Source organism: Diaphorina citri, unplaced genomic scaffold (genome assembly GCF_000475195.1).
Source record: "Diaphorina citri unplaced genomic scaffold, Diaci psyllid genome assembly version 1.1 scaffold1147, whole genome shotgun sequence".
Taxonomy (NCBI): domain Eukaryota; kingdom Metazoa; phylum Arthropoda; class Insecta; order Hemiptera; family Psyllidae; genus Diaphorina; species Diaphorina citri.
In genome coordinates this window covers 119,731-136,743 of record NW_007378576.1, presented here as the reverse complement: position 1 = coordinate 136,743, position 17,013 = coordinate 119,731, and the positions used below count along the sequence as shown (strand labels likewise).

The 17,013-nt window shown below is 40.5% G+C and overlaps 2 protein-coding genes and 1 long non-coding RNA gene across 3 annotated transcripts in view; 2 read left to right on the top strand and 1 right to left on the bottom strand.

Annotated features, from left to right (window-relative positions):
• Positions 1-563: 563 nt before the first annotated feature.
• On the top strand, positions 564-15,435 carry LOC103514473 (ATP-dependent DNA helicase Q5). The gene is made up of 13 exons (XM_017446235.2): positions 564-816; positions 1,152-1,257; positions 1,645-1,720; positions 1,840-1,867; positions 2,093-2,314; positions 3,187-3,302; positions 6,589-6,691; positions 6,835-6,848; positions 7,051-7,249; positions 8,924-8,962; positions 14,147-14,311; positions 14,668-14,823; positions 15,284-15,435. Exons 1-13 carry the CDS (start codon positions 594-596, stop codon positions 15,433-15,435), a joined length of 1,599 nt encoding a protein of 532 aa, XP_017301724.1. The 5' UTR covers positions 564-593.
• Positions 3,515-5,219, top strand: LOC113469594. The gene is made up of 2 exons (XR_003392960.1): positions 3,515-3,693; positions 5,171-5,219. It is a non-coding gene; the product is annotated as an uncharacterized LOC113469594 (long non-coding RNA).
• A 466-nt stretch (positions 15,436-15,901) lies between the features above and the next one.
• LOC103514472 (dedicator of cytokinesis protein 1-like) overlaps positions 15,902-17,013 on the bottom strand; it is an 8,949-nt gene continuing 7,837 nt past the window's right edge. The window contains exons 2-4 of the mRNA XM_026827431.1: positions 16,812-17,006; positions 16,329-16,409; positions 15,902-16,131 (exon numbers count right to left, since the gene is read on the bottom strand). Of these exons, the coding sequence (XP_026683232.1) occupies positions 15,902-16,131; positions 16,329-16,409; positions 16,812-17,006 (506 nt within the window). The remainder of the gene's footprint in view (positions 16,132-16,328; positions 16,410-16,811; positions 17,007-17,013) is intronic.

The window sequence follows — 17,013 nt, the reverse complement described above, 5'->3', positions numbered from 1 at the left end:
ATATCACACGACTATTTATCTCGTCGGTGTTTGTGTCTCAACTGAGAGGTAGAGGTTTTGGAATGTTGTCTGTTTTCCTGGACTAAATCAGGGTCTGAATTCCAGACCCGAAGAAAACAGACAACATTGTAAGTGTGAGTGTTGGCAAATCAAAATGTCATTTAATTAAAGGTTTTGGATTTTTTTTTCCCCTTCCCGGAAGTTCCCCTTGTGCTTCCCCGACTAGATCAACTAAGAGAGAGGTTTTGGAGTTTTATTATCATTGTTGTTATTTTTACTCTAAAAAATCCTTGTCCCCCAAAGTCGTGCTTCCTCACTTCTTTTAAGTAGCTCAGTATGTCCTTGTAAAAGTGCCGGTATCCCCTAGGATGATTACTTAATTACGAGTATTTCAAATGTGTAATGTGTAATACCTAAGATCACGAAAAAAAACTGCGTTTATTCCCCTTTCTTTAACAATATTCCCTTCATTTTCCTTTTCAGAATGGTCAAACTAAAACGAAGGAAAACTCAGTCGACAAATGTTAATTTTAAGCTCTTCTCTTCATTTAATTTTCCAGAACGATCAAATTAAAACAAAGAAAAACTCCACAATGGCCGAGGGTGAAAGCAAGGACGCCAGTTCCGCCGTCGGGAAATCTTCCAGCCTCACTGGAAACCAACAGGACAGGAAAGGCGGCAAAGTGTCGGAACAGGAATTGACGGCCAAACTGAAGGCCCTATTCGGATTCGATAGTTTCAAATGTGAACTGCAGAAGAAGGCGATTCGACACATTCTGCTACGAACGCACGATATTTTCGTCAGTATGCCTACAGGTAAAAAATTGGATTTTTTTTTCAAGTGTTTCACCGCCGTTTTTATTTCATAGCAATGAAACAATTGCTACATTAGACGCATGTGGTCTGTGTCGTAACATGCCCATCCCGTAGTGTGCTCATCAGATTGGCGAGAAGAGACGTAATACTTCCCATTTAGGTGCTGGGTCAACACGAGAACACCAGAAAGTAATTCTTTGGAATATTTACAATCGAAAAACGAGTACACATTTTTGTCGATGATGAGATTCGAACCCGGGACCTTCTGCATGGCAAGCAAGCGCGTTACCACTATTTATTTTTAATGTTACAATTTATTTGTTTTATTTTTTCAGGGGCGGGTAAATCCCTATGCTTTCAGCTCCCAGCTGCCATGGCATCAAATCAAATCACCATCGTATTTTCTCCTCTCATAGCTCTAATTAGACAGACGACACCGAAGCGAATACAATAGTCCGTCCCTTATACCTTTTTATTGCTATTGTAATAATAAAGGAAGGACGGACTAAAAAGAAGAAAGAAAAAATATTTGATAGAGGGGACAGTAAAGACGAGGGTCGATCGTCCCAAGATCGAAGAGAGAAGAAGACAGGATAGGAGAAAGCCAGCCGTTCCAAGAACGAACATCATCCGTTCAAGATAGAATGCGGCCCGGGCGGGAATCGATCCCGCGGTCTAGCACTTACAAGGCAGACGCGCTACCAAGCTAACTACGCTGGCTAAGACCTTGTTTAGACTGTGCGAGTAAAGGGACTTTTCAGTCCTATGCTGGTAGTATAAACACAGTATATTCTATTGGACTGACCTATGTTTGTAGGTAATTTTCAGGTGGCAATGTTTAAACTCCTCAATGGGGACTGAAAAGGGGATTGTGTCTCGCACTCTGAACTCAAGTAAGTCCTCAGCCAGCCTAGTTAGCTTGGTTGGTAGCGTTGTAAGCGCTAGGCCGCGGGTTCGAATCCCACCCGGAGCGGATTTTATTCTGAACGGAAATGTTCGTTCTCGTAACGGCTGGCTGAAAAGGGGATTGTGTCTCGCACTCTGAACTCAAGTAAGTCCTCAGCCAGCCTAGTTAGCTTGGTTGGTAGCGTTGTAAGCGCTAGGTCGCGGGTTCGAATCCCACCCGGAGCGGATTTTATTCTGAACGGAAATGTTCGTTCTCGTAACGGCTGGATTTCTCCTATCCTGTCGTCCTTCTATCTTCGATTTCGGGATGATAAGACCTCCATTGTTACAGGACGATCAGACCTCTATCAATTAGAATTGATTGTTTCAGGTCAAACTAAAACGGAAAACAAGGCCATTCTAGAAGAACTCCGTCTAGTAAAGCCTCGCATTAAGTTACTCTATGTGACACCAGAGCGCGCTGTGACCGAATCGTTTCATTATCTACTACAACATCTGGTGAGGTACAATAAGCTGGCGTATATAGTTGTGGACGAGGCGCATTGTGTGAGTGAGTGGGGACATGATTTTCGGCCCACCTATAGAAGACTAGGTAAGACTTTCTAGTTTTCTAAGTCCCGACTCTTAATAATGAATTCTTCTTCTGTATGTACTGGGTTCAAACTCACCATCAGGTAGACCTGACAGGTACGGCTGAAAAGATCCGCCTATCAGGTCTAAACCCGGAAGTTCTGGGTTCGAATCCTTTCCAGGGCGGAAATTTTCTAACCAAACTTTTCCGTTCTTGGATAGGCATGGATGTAAAAGAATGTGTCGTATATAGTTGTGGACGAGGCGCATTGTGTGAGTGAGTGGGGACATGATTTTCGGCCCACCTATAGAAGACTAGGTAAGACTTTCTACTTTTCTAAGTCCCGACTCTTAATAATGAATTCTTCTTCTGTATGTGCAGGGTTCAAACTGTCCATCAGGTAGACCTGACAGGTACGGCTGAAAAGATCCGCCTATCAGGTCTAAACCCGGAAGTTCTGGGTTGCGTGCGAATGAATTGTTATTAGTAAATAAAAAACATATACCTCACCTCTTCTGGACTTTCAACATAGCAACCAGTGGGATGACTCCCGCTTCGTTTGTTTGTGCGCAAGCGTTTCTGCGCATTTTGACGTGAAATCTGACGTCACAACTATTTGGACTTTTTCATCAGAACGGCAATTAGAAATTGAATTTTCGACCTTTTAAAGTTATTTTTTCGGAGTTTTGACCTCAGATTTGGATTTTCAGAACTTTTTACGTAGGAATCGACCTTTTATTAATAATATTTTCCCAATTGCAACTCCTCCATTATTAGTAAATAAAAAACATGTACCTATACCTAACCTCTTCTGGACTTATAACATAGCAACCAGTGTCCATGATAAAGTAAGTCTAATTAATGTCTAATGTGAAATTGTCTCGTGTTTACAGGAGAACTTCGACAATTCACGGGTAACAGTATTCCTATCATAGCGTTGACAGCTACGGCAGAACCTAGCGTCAAACAAGACATCATCAGTGTTCTTAAATTCAATAAACCTTACAAGGTAAAAACATATTAAAGCTTCATAAATATACAATAGTTCAAGTCCGGTAAAAGTGGCTCCCCTCATCCCCTGAAGAAATGCAGTGTAATACCGGGGTTAACATTTCAGACGATTTTTTGTGTTGTATCATAAGTCTGACCGGGGGACTTCATAAACAGGGAGCAGACCAGCTTATTATAGCTTAGGGAGTAGATCAGCTTATTATTAAAAACACGAAATTTTCACCTGGATTTTCCGATTTTTCCTGGATTTCTTTTGTTTTAAAATGTAAATTTTCCCGATTAAAAGGCAGTTCATGTGATTTTCATACTCCCCGAACAAATTCTAGCTCGTTACGCTAATGGTCGTTAACACGAAGTGATTTCTTAATCAGGATCTTTTGTTTATCAAAGTAAGTTTCATAACAGGATCCCACACACCTGAGACCTCTGGGTACCTACTGCTATTTGGGTATCTAAATTAGAATTAATCCCACGACTTAACTATCTGCACCACAAACCTCCAAATCTTGGGATGTCAGACCAAATATCAATAAAATGAAAACAAGTCCACCATACTACTACATCACTGAGGTTGGCTGAAAAAGTTTCACATTTTGTAAAATAGGTACCTACCTGTAGAATGTCTAATGTGAATTTGTTGATATTATAGTTTCTCCTTTAAAAAAGTCATGGGAAGTTTTAAAAACTGTAGGAAATGTTGAAAAATGGTACTAATTGTGGGAAGTCCAGAATTCATCATGGGCTGAATAAAAAACTTCAAATATTGTCAAAGTTAGATGTATTGGGCCTGAGAAAATATCAGGTAGGTCTTCTTACCTTTCAAAATGACACCAGCCTCTGTGCAAACTTGCACTGTCACTTGAATGGTTTTATCACTTGACTTGAACTCAGCATTCACTAGGGTTACGTAGAGATCATTTCTTACATCACCAGGAAGTATGATTTCTGGAAAGCCCATCTTTCTTGCTATGAATGTATTTGTCATGGCTACAGCCACCGATTCTGTTTTGTTATCCCCACAGTGGAATTTTGAAGGAGGTCCTTGTCGGAGCCACGCTGTATATGCGAGGCGAGAATGTTGATCAGTTTCCTAAAAACAAGAGGAAAATTATAACATTTTGCGTTTTGCCTTGTAAGCGTTAGGCTGTGGGTTTGATTCCCGCCCGGGGCGGATTTTATCCTGGTGGGGTAATGTTCGTTCTCGGAACGGCTGGCTTTCTCCTTCTCTTCTTGTGTCTTGAAGTATTGGAAAGCGGAGCCGTTTTCTCTTTTCACGACAAAACGGCTCGACCGCGATTTGGGTGAAATTTTTTGTGGTTGTTAAGTAGACTACTGAGGGTGACATGGGCTACTTGAAATTGTCACACTCTATCCTGATTCAAAATGGCGGAGTCATGCCTCCCCACCGCACTGGCCCGCCGCACTGATCCCGTTCAAAAGACGGGTCAGCCACTAGTTTGTTCTATGTATTCTACATAAAAGAGTCCGTAAAGGGCTCTTCCTTACGGACCGTTTTCTTATTATTATTTGGTCGTACACATTCGATGTCTGGTGTACTTCTACCGCGGCTGTTCTACACAAATTCAGCTGAAGTTTAGACGAGGATTCCGCTCTATGTTTAATGTGCGTGCGAATGAATAGAATGAAATGTCCTTGAGAGAGGAAATCAACCTTTTGAGAGTATTTTCTAAATTGTCCTTTTCACATCTGAAATGCAATATATTAATTGATCGAAATTAATACACATGTCTCCAGTCTCCTATACATCAATCAGGGCCATATTTTGATAGGGCAGGGAACTGACAACTTTACCACAGAATGATATGGGGATAAAGGTCTCACATTTTTTTTCTTCTTCTTTTCCAGACTTACAAAACAAATGGCATAAAATATTGATCGTCATCATCCACCTCCAGTTTTCCATTGAGAAACAATGTGATATCTAATGCTGCAACCCCATACGCTCGTTTAACATCACAAGGACTGGTATGTTTGTCTTTTTCTTTGTCCTCCTTTTCTGGGTGAAGATTGCCTGCAAAAAAAAAAAAAAATAATAATGATGCTTATTGATTACCTTTGTGACTGAGAATCAGTATTTAGCACTAGATCTTAACCCAGAGTTAGCTGAGTTTGAATCCTGGTGGGAATTTAAAGGTACAAAAATAAATCATAACAAAAATAGAGGGGAAAAATCACATCTATGAGAGGAAAACTGTGTAATTGCTAATTGCTTACATACCTTATTTGTAATTTTGCAAGTGAGTTTGGCCCACTCATAGGTTTTTCAATGTGACTACAAAAAATGAATGAAGAAAGAGAGGGAACTCATGAACATCATCAAAGTAAGAAAACTCCAATACCTGGGCCACATCATGTGGAATGACAACAAATACACCCTACTACAACTAATCATCCAGGGGAAAATTGAAGGAAAACAAGGACGCGGCAGGCGCAGAATCTCCTGGCTGCACAATTTGAGAAAATGGACAGGAAAAACATCCACGGAACTATTTCACATAGCTGTAAACAAAATCAAACTTGCCAAGCTGGTCGCCAACATCCGCAACGGATAAGGCACTACAAGAAGACAAAAAAGCTATGAGTGAGGTATCTATTATTTTGTGTGTCTAATAAGTATAAATCTAATTAACAATGGGAAAACTTGACAGCTACGGCAGAACCTAGCGTCAAACAAGACATCATCAGTGTTCTTAAATTCAATAAACCTTACAAGGTAAAACATATTAAAGTTTCATAAATGTACAATAGTTCAAGTCCGGTAAAAATGGCTCCCCTCATCCCCTGAAGAAATGCAGTGTAATACCGGGGTGAACATTTCAGACGATTTTTTGTGTTGTATTAAAAGTCTGACCGGGGGACTTCATAAACAGGGAGCAGACCAGCTTATTATAGCTTAGGGAGTAGATCAGCTTATTATGGCTGGGGGACTTTAAACAGGGAGGATATTGGTCTGAAATTTCCCTTGCTAAAGAAATAGCCAAGGTTGAGTGTGAAGGACATCCACTCGTAAAAAAATTGTAGACAAAAAAAAATGTCGGTCCCAAGCAGTCAACCTAGCTAGGGCTGATTGAGAGGCTGACGAAAATCACCAACCCCGTCTGAACACGGGAAAAGACGAAGAAAAAGAGGAAATTGCATTTCGTTAAAATTAAAAGGCAAAATAGGCTCAGATTAGTAAGAGATCGTAAAAAATTCAGTAGGATAACGTCAACGAAAGTCGTGTGATGTTCACACCAGACTCTTTATTTTTTCTTTTCCCCCAGGTATTCAAAACGTCCACATTCCGATCCAATCTATTCTATGACGTCATATTCGATGACTTACTCAAGGATTCGTACGCTCACGTGAAAGAGTTCATAGAGAAATGTCGCTTATTATGGCTGGGGGACTTTAAACAGGGAGGATATTGGTCTGAAATTTCCCTTGCTAAAGAAATAGCCAAGGTTGAGTGTGAAGGACATCCACTCGTAAAAAAATTGTAGACAAAAAAAAATGTCGGTCCCAAGCAGTCAACCTAGCTAGGGCTGATTGAGAGGCTGACGAAAATCACCAACCCCGTCTGAACACGGGAAAAGACGAAGAAAAAGAGGAAATTACATTTCGTTAAAATCAAAAGGCAAAATAAGCTCAGATTAGTAAGAGATCGTAAAAAATTCAGTAGGATAACGTCAACGAAAGTCGTGTGATGTTCACACCAGATCTCTTTATTTTTTCTTTTCCCCCAGGTATTCAAAACGTCCACATTCCGATCCAATCTATTCTATGACGTCATATTCGATGACTTACTCAAGGATTCGTACGCTCACGTGAAAGAGTTCATAGAGAAATGTCTGGGCAAAGATAACAAAGCGAACAACTGTGGTATTATCTATTGTAGAACTCGAGAACATACGACTGACTTGGCAGATGCTCTGAGAAGAAAAGGTAAGTGGTAGCTATTGGTGTTTTGAAAATCCATCCTTTAGCCAGCCTAGTTTATGAAGATAGTGGTGAAAGAAATCAAAGAGTTCATAGAGAAATGTATGGGCAAAGATAACAAAGCGAACAACTGTGGTATTATCTATTGTAGAACTCGAGAACATACGACTGACTTGGCAGATGCTCTGAGAAGAAAAGGTAAGTGGTAGCTATTGGTGTTTTTAAAATCCATCCTTTAGCCACCCTGGTTTATGAAGATAGTGGTGAAAGAAATAGAGAAATGTCTGGGCAAAGATAACAAAGCGAATAACTGTGGTATTATCTAGTGTAGAACTCGAGAACCTAGCAGATGCTCTGAAAAGAAAAGGTAAGTGGTGTTTTTAAAATTCATATTTTAGCTAGCCGAGAAATAGTGCTTTATTTTGACTGTCAGTTTAGAGCAAGATATCCCATCATCTTCTTCCTTAATCCTTAATCCTGCCCAAGCGGGGTCGACGTTTCTTGTTAGTTGTCTCCAGTCATGTCTGTTTTGGACCTTGTTACCTGTCAACTGTTTCTCGCGCAGATCCTCGTTTATGTTATTCATCCATTTCTGCTATTGGTGTTTTTAAAATCCATCCTTTAGCCAGCCTAGTTTATGAAGATAGTGGTGAAAGAAATCAAAGAGTTCATAGAGAAATGTCTGGTCAAAGATAACAAAGCGAATAACTGTGGTATTATCAATTGTAGAACTCGAGAACCTAGCAGATGCTCTGAAAAGAAAAAGCAAGTGGTGTTTTTAAAATTCATATTTTAGCTAGCCGAGAAATAGTGCTTTATTTTGACTGTCAGTTTAGAGCAAGATACCCCATCATCTTCTTCCTTAATCCTGCCCAAGCGGGGTCGACGTTTCTTGTCAGTTGTCTCCAGTCATGTCTGTTTTGCACCTTGTTGCCTGTCAACTGTTTCTCGCGCAGATCCTCGTTTATGTTATTTATCCATTTCTTCAAGAAAAGAAATCAAAGAGTTCATAGAGAAATGTATGGGCAAAGATAACAAAGCGAATAACTGTGGTATTATCTATTGTAGAACTCGAGAACCTAGCAGATGCTCTGAAAAGAAAAAGCAAGTGGTGTTTTTAAAATTCATATTTTAGCTAACCGAGAAATAGTGCTTTATTTTGACTGTCAGTTTAGAGCAAGATATCCCATCATCTTCTTCCTTAATCCTGCCCAAGCGGGGTCGACGTTTCTTGTCAGTTGTCTCCGGTCATGTCTGTTTTGCACCTTGTTGCCTGTCAACTGTTCCTCGCGCAGATCCTCGTTTATGTTATTTATCCATTTCTTCTTTGGTCTTTAGTGCTTTATTTTGACTGTCAGTTTAGAGCAAGATATCCCATCATCTTCTTCCTTAATCCTGCCCAAGCGGGGTCGACGTTTCTTGTTAGTTGTCTCCAGTCATGTCTGTTTTGCACCTTGTTGCCTGTCAACTGTTTCTCGCGCAGATTCTCGTTTATGTTATTTATCCATTTCTTCTTTGGTCTTCATCTTTCTCTTTGGCCTTCAACTTCCAGTTTCCTGACTTTGTTTCCAACATACTCCTCATCTCTTCTTTCGATGTGTCCGTACCATTGTAGTCTTTTCTCTCGAATCTTCTTATATTTATCCATTCACGCCGCAAATATTACGTATCCATTCACAGGTATTCCGTGCACGCCCTATCACGCCGGTTTGAACAAACATTTCCGAGAACAGTACCGATTCCTGCTCGAAGGTCATTTGACCAAAAACGCCAAACAGTGCAAGTTTTCCTTCTCCAATAATTCCGAATCTGTGATGGCTATTGAATGGGAATACGAGGTGTTTAGCCAGGCTAAGGGGAAACCAATGTATACGAATCTGATGGTGAAGGCGACCAGAGAAATCAAGATGATGACCGAGAAGAAAGAACTTCATCCCCGATTATTGAGCTGAGACTAGATATGCCAAGATCGAAATAAATATGAGATTAAAATTTAAATGTTTCCTTTTTGTAACGCCGACCCTATTTAAGTAGGAAAAGGCTAGGAAGAAGAAGTTCCTTTTTTTGTATCTATCATTAAATAATTGGAGATCTATTTTCAATGGAAAGTAATGGAAACGTTTTTGACAATAATCAAGTTTTAAAAACATTTTGTCCCGAATTTTCACACCTGAGTGTATATCTAACTGAGAGGTATTTAACAGATTTCCAGATACCCGAGATAAATCGATTTAAAAAAACACCGGTAAATCGTGAAGTTTGACGTCACGGCATACGCTCCCGTAGGCGATGACGCCATGAAAAAATAACAAATTTACGAAAAAAAAAATGGCCCCGTTTTTCTTTTTGCTATACGTAGAGTTCGATTCCCGCCCGGGGCGAATTTTATCCGAAACAGACGATTTTCGTTGTCGGAACGGCTATGGCTGTCTCCTTCTGTTCAATTTCGGGACGATAATGACATCCCTTGTTGCAGTTCCCCCTATCAAACATCTTGGGAAGGGGGATTTACTCTAAGACCAACAGCTCACGTTAAATTCCAGCTATAAAAAGGTTTCCGCTTACCTATACTATGGCACATAGCTGTCACGGTAGACTCATTGGATTTGCTACTATTATACAGGGAGTCTCCGCGATTTATTTCCTGGGTGGCCTTCTGATGCAGCTTGTACATTTGCGTGGTGGAGGTGGTATCTGGGTTGATCAGATTACATTGGTCATCGCGCACAACCAAATCCAGACCTAGCATTCTGAAAAAGAAATTGGAAAGAAAGCAATGTAATCGGGTGAAATTTTCGATTGTCCGTTTTTAGTGTCAAAACACATTTTGAGGTCTCTAGAGCCTAAATCCAAAATTTCAGCCATTGGTCCATGTGTGTGTTTGTCTGTAAACAAAATATCTCAAGAACGGTAAGAGCTAGAGGCTTGAAAACTGGTTTGTAGGCCCCAACTGTGACAAGGATGCAACATGAAACTTTATGTTCTAGATGTGCAAAGAGAGGGGATTTTCCCGAAATCTAAACCGATCTTGAGTTATGATCAATTTTCCGTGGAGAAGACCATCACAAAAACTCTGCTTTTTAGTAGTTTCCATTTAGTAAGGAGTAAAATCACCTGATCTTTGCTAGTGTAGTGTAGTGTAGATATTATAATCTGAGCGTACCGCAGTATACCAGGCCAAGTTCCAGACAAATTCTCTTTTTGCAGCCAATTGTCGTCATGCTGTATTTGCCAAGTATTTTGATGATGACAAGCCCGGGTGCAAGTCGCACTGTGATGTGTGTACAAACCGAAGTGACGTGGAAAGCAAGCTGGAGCAGTTTAGTCAAAAATCGCTTATGCGGTTTAGAAACCGGTTTGGCATTACTTCGAGCGATACGGATAACACGGATCTGTACGAGGGAGGACGACAGGCTGCCAAAGAAGGTGCGTGAATGTTTAGAATTATTTAAAAGGGAAAGCCATTTTTACTTTCCTTATCCTATAGGAAAGGTTTGGCATTACTTCGAGCGATACGGATAACACGGATCTGTACGAGGGAGGACGACAGGCTGCCAAAGAAGGTGCGTGAATGTTTAGTATTATTTAAAAGGGAAAGCCATTTTTACTTTCCTTATCCTATAGGAAGGAAAGCAATGTAATCGGGTGAAATTTTCGATTGTCCGTTTTTAGTGTCAAAACACATTTTGAGGTCTCTAGAGCCTAATTCTAGGTCTGAAGAAACCTCCCCTTGACCCCCTACTACCAAAAACCATGTAGGAGGTCAGGGGAAATGTAGGGGAGGATTCTCCCTACATTTTGACCATAGGTTTGAAGTTTGGACTTAATTTATTCATTTCCCCTTCATTTTCATAAGTGGAAGGTCCTCATTGATTCTTCTGTGATAAGTCACCTATTCGCGGTTTGCTCGCGGTATTCGCGGATTGTTCGCGATATCCGCGGATTGTTCGCGGTATCCGCGGTTTGTTCGCGGTATCCGCGGTTTGTTCCCGGTATCCGCGGTTTGTTCGCGGTATTCGCGTTGTTCGCGCGATATTCGCAGTTATGGGTTCGATCTCAGGCAAACGCAGATTTTTTTCAGCTTTTTTTTACCGCAAATAATTGATGTTTTAGATTTTTTTTGTGAGAGTTTAACAGTTTCCCTTCTTCTTATGCCCCCATTTTTGGATTTCCATGACAAAGAATAGACTTCTCACCTGATTTGAGAAGTAGATATTCTGAAATTATGTATGGAACAATAATCGGGCAAAAAACTCCTTGAATAAGTAGATACTAGATATCTGACTTTGGTTTTTCCGGACACGGAAAGTAGGTAGGTATTAAGCAGAAAGGAACCACAGAAACCAACTTTCAAAACTCCGAAAAAATATTTTGTTCACAACTTTCTACTTTTTCCCATTTAAACCTGTAGTACGTACATACGTACGCGACAAGGGTTTCTGCATCAATTGTCTGCATTCTCAGCACAAGGTAAAGAATTGTAAGTCCAAATATAATTGCAAGAAATGCAATCAGCGTCATAGCACTTTATTACATTTCCATCAAGTAGCCAACACAAACACACAGGTACCTCCTCCTGAACCCGTTCCTGTTGTGTCAACTCCTCATCATAGTAGTCAGGAAAAATCATTTTGTGCATTACAATCATTGAACACTAATAGTAGTAATAGTCATTCATCTCAAATAGTTTTGTTACCTACAGCTCAAGTTTACATTTTGAATAGTAGTGGCGTCGCGCATTCAGCTCGTGTTATTCTTGATAGCGCTAGTTCTTGTAACTTGATCACTTCTTCTTGTTGTAGGAAACTTGGTCTTCCCTTGCACAAGGTATTCGCCTCAGTCAAAGGCATTGGAGATTCTAGCAGCCATGTAAAGGGTCAGACTAGTTTCACATTCACATCTAGATTCGACACGTCCATCAAGTACCAGGCAAACGCTTTAGTTGTAGACATGATAACAGGTACTCTTCCTTCGACTTGTGTTCCTGTAGAAAGTTTACATCATCTCCGCCATCTTCCCTGGGCAGATCCAGAGTTTCATAATAATAATAATAATAATAATAATAGACTCTTGAGTGGAAGGTAACCACTAGGCGAGGTTAACGCCGGAGGCGTTTTCTACCACCTAACCCTTAGAGCTCCATTATTATGTGGTCAAAATCTCAAATAAATGAGGATAAAATTCCATGCCTCGGCTGGGATCGAACCCACGCCCTCCTGTTTACCAGGCGAGCGTCTTGACCACTACGCTACCGAGGCAGGTTCTCTCTTCATAGAAATCAACTCACTAATAAATTAATCCTGTGTGTCATCTCTCCCCAGAAATCAAGCTGAATGGCGCGCCGCCCAGTTTCCGAGAACAGTACCGATTCCTGCTCGAAGGTCATTTGACCAAAAACGCCAAACAGTGCAAGTTTTCCTTCTCCAATAATTCCGAATCTGTGATGGCTATTGAATGGGAGTACGAGGTGTTTAGCCAGGCTAAGGGGAAACCAATGTATACGAATCTGATGGTGAAGGCGACCAGAGAAATCAAGATGATGACCGAGAAGAAAGAACTTCATCCCCGATTATTGAGCTGAGATTAGATATGCCAAGATCGAAATATGAGATTAAAATTTAAATATAATGTTCTTTTGTAACGCCGACCCTATTTAAGTAGAAAAAGGCTAGGAAAAAAATGTTCCTTTTTGTATCCATCATTAAATATCATTGGAGATCTATTTTCAATGGAAACGTTTATGACATTAATCAAGTTTTAAAAACATTTTGTCCCGAATTTTCACACCTGAGTGTATATCTAACTGAGAGGTATTTAACAGACTTAAGTTCACCAAAGTGCCTAAAATGTTACTTCTGACGACTATCCCTATGAGCGTTAAGTAGCAGGGTTTTTTTTTACTTTTTTTTAATCCCTGATTTGTCCTTCAATAATATTTTTTAATCCTGGTAGTTATTTAATTAATTAAAATAAAAAAAAAAAACATGTTAATTATCAAGTATGAAAAAATAACAAATTTACGAAAAAAAAAATGGCCCCGTTTTTCTTTTTGCTATACGTAGAGTTCGATTCCCGCCCGGGGCGAATTTTATCCCAAACAGATGATTTTCGTTGTCGGAACACGGGGTATTGTCTCCGTCTGTTCAATTTCGGGACGATAAATACATCCCTTGTTGCAGTTCCCCCTATCAAACATCTTGGGAAGGGGGACTTATTCTAAGACCAACAGCTCACGTTAAATTCCAGCTATAAAAAGGTTTCCGCTTACCTATACTATGGCACATAGCTGTCACTGGGAAAACTGAGCTCATTTAGGAACAAGTATCTCACCTATTCGAATCACATAACATACAAGGAACACCTTCTCCCTGTCTGTATCCCTTGTGTTCAAATCAGTGAACAATACACGTATGTTTTGATGCGGAGTAGACTTCTGCACTACCAGAGCCTCGGTAAATACTTTCATCTGTTTGAAGTCGTACAGAGCATACAGGTATTGCAAGTTGGGGGGCTCACTTGAGAGTGACCCTTTGGAGCCTTTCAATGTCACTCCTGAAACACAAGGAAAAAAATCATTGGCATTTTACTTAGTGCAGCGTTCCCTCCTTTTCTGGGTGAAGATTGCTTGGAAAAACTAATAGTGATTGCCTCATCAAACCTCTTAAAAAATAATCCTTTTAAATGAAAAATTAAACAAACCAAGTTGGTAGGCCTAGGTAGGTTTTTTTTTATACTCACCTAAATTTTTACGTTGTAGGTACATACTTGATTAAAAAATGGTTCTACTTACTTATTTACTAGGTCATTAAGAGCCAGATCAACCCTTTGCTGATTTCTTCACTTTACTAATGTTAACTTCTAGTGTATAAGTAAGTCCTTTTTTTTCTTTTCAAGTGAACAAACATGAACGGAGTCGGGTTCAGGAGAGTTTCATGCGGGGTGAAATCAACGTCATTACGGCTACCATCAGTTTCGGCATGGGAATCGATAGACAGAACGTCCGCTTTGTCGTTCACTGGGGAATGCCGTCCAGTATACCCGCCTACTATCAGGAGAGCGGTCGAGCGGGTAAGCAATCGAAAATTCACCGGACGAAGTAAAGTAGTATTTTATTATGTCCTCCTGTCATAGGTCATTTTTTACTCTTTGGGAATAATGGTACCATTACACTTGCTGCTACGGGCCACTTATGTATTTTCAATGGTTATCTCTATGACTCTTGAGTAAAAGGTAACACCTAGGCGAGGTTAAAGCCGCTCCGAAGGCGTTCTCTATCACCTTTTCTCAGTTGTTATGATACATAACAGCTGAGAAATGATGTATCATTATAATGTATTGTGTTGTATCATTTTCTCTGTTTAGACTGTCGATGTCGGTGTGAATCAACTTTTCGGTCCCCTAGTAACTATTATGTTTTGTTTCAGGTCGGGATGGTCTTCAATCCTACTGTCGTATTTATCACAGCGAACACTCGAAGAAATCGCTCGAATATGTCATCAAAACCGACACTAGCACCAAGCGGGAACAATTGGAACTAAAGTTCAAGAACTATCTGTCCATGTTGGAGTATTGTGAACAAGGTATGTAGGTACTCTCCATTCTAAATAGAGATGTGTAAAGAAAGAGTGAGTGAGTCATAAAAAGAACTACTCTTTTTGGTGAACTACTCAGTCAATGAGTCAGATCCTAGCTCCCTATACTTATAGGGAGATTAGGGAGTCAAGACGCTCGCCTGGTAAACAGGAGGGTGTGGGTTCAATCCCAGCCGAGGTATGGAATTTTATCCTCAATATAATTTGAGAATTTGACCACAATAATATGTAGTAGTAGCCGACTGCTGGAATAAAGGGACTAATGAGTCCTATTTGAGCCGTATAAAAAGCTTGGTTATACTGCGGGAGAAAAGTGACTTTTCAACCCTATCCCATCAGGATAAACAACATACATTCTATTCTGTTATTATTATTAGTATATTAATCTATTCTATTCTGTTCCCTTTTGGTATGGTGTCAATCATTCAAACAACGTCTGTTTTTGCAGCCAATTGTCACGCTGTGTTCGCCAAGTATTTCGATAATGACAAACCCGGGTGCAAATCGCCTTACTATATTAATCTGTTCTATTCTTCTGATATTTCGATGATGACAAGCCCGGCTGTAAATCGCACTGTGATGTGTGCACCAGTATACTAATCTATTGTCTACTGCTTTTCTCTTCTATTCCCTTCTGGTGTGGTGTCGATCATTCAAACAACGTCTGTCGCTCAAATAGAGACTCTTCCATAGGACCAGCCATTCCCGGAGCACACAGGTCATTTCTTCCGTCAGACTCATATCACTCGTATTTCGATTGCAAATATTTGAACAGGTTACTTTCTGGTCATTTTGGTGTTCCCGTGTTGACTCAGCATTTAAAGGTGAAATATTGTCGCTCAGCCATCCTAGTTAGCTTCGAAGATATAGCGACAGGTTGCGGGTTCGATTCCTGCCCGAGGCAGATTTTATTCTGGACGGACAATGTTCTCGGAACGGCTGGCTTTCTCATATCCTGTCCTTTTCTCTTCGATTTCGGAACGATAAGACAAAGGTGTGGGCACCTTAAAACCTAAAAAAAAAAAAAGAAAAAAAACTTTGACCGCGGCAGGAATCGAACCCTCACTCACTTGTTCCCCACGTCCATGGTGGACGTCACACTATGTTTGACTCGTTTCAACTCATCAACTGGCAGTGTCTGCGATAAGATCTTGCTTCTCAGCTGTATAAGCTCGTGCATTCTCTTCTCCAGGGCTTTGAAACTTTTGCGGTCGCTCAAATAGAGACTCTTCCATAGGACCAGCCATTCCCGGAGCACACAGGTCATTTCTTCCGTCAGACTCATTTCTGTCGATCCTGAAAAAATATGAATAGTTCAGCCGGAGCACACAGGTCATTTCTTCGGTCAGACTCATTTCTGTCGAACCTGGAAAAATATGAATAGTTCAAGCTTCAAGTAGATAATCTTGTCTGTGGTCTAAGGAAGGTTCTTTTTTTATATCGTAGGTAGATAGCAATACATCCTTTATCTGGCTGAGGGACGTTAAAGTCGCTCAAATAGAGACTCTTCCATAGGACCAGCCATTCCCGGAGCACACAGGTCATTTCTTCCGTCAGACTCATTTCTGTCGAACCTGAAAAAATATGAATAGTTCAAGCTTCAAGTAGATAATCTTGTCTGTGGTCTAAGGAAGGTTCTTTATTTATATCGCAGGTAGATAGCAATACATCCTTAATCTGGCTGAGGGACGTTAAACAGAGAGTAGACCAGTTTAGTCTGGCTGGGGGACTTTAAACAGGGAGTATACCAGCCTGAAATTTCCCTTGCTAAAGAAATGGCAAAGTTTGAGTGCGAAGGGCATCCACTCGTAAAATTTGTAGCCAAAACCAAATGTCAGCCCAAAGCAATCACCCTAGTTAGGGCTGATTGAGAGGCCGACGATAAACGCCGACCCCGTCTGTACACGGGAAAAGGCGAAGAAAAAGAAGAAGACACGTCACATATAACTTCGAGGTTTTTTGGTTTTAGCACTTACCAAACTTGTCCACAGTATGTACAAACGAGCACGGGAATATACCAGCCCGTGACGTCTGGTTAGGGTCCGAATCCACCACAGTAGTACCGTAGAACCATTCCGAATCATACGTCTTACATAGGAGCGTCACTTTCTGGCCTACCGTGAGAGAGAGCTTGTGACTTCCCGGAGGATGATTGGTGAAATTACGAATCGCTGAAAC

What these genes read in the sequence shown, in the direction of transcription:
- LOC103514473 (XM_017446235.2), top strand. Translation starts at nt 594, where the DNA reads ATGGCCGAGGGTGAAAGCAAGGACGCCAGTTCCGCCGTCGGGAAATCT. An exon ending in TTTCGTCAGTATGCCTACAG is followed by an intron (nt 817 to 1,151) that starts GTAAAAAATTGG and finishes TTATTTTTTCAG; the next exon opens with GGGCGGGTAAATCCCTATGC. An exon ending in ATTAGACAGACGACACCGAA is followed by an intron (nt 1,258 to 1,644) that starts GCGAATACAATA and finishes GGTAATTTTCAG; the next exon opens with GTGGCAATGTTTAAACTCCT.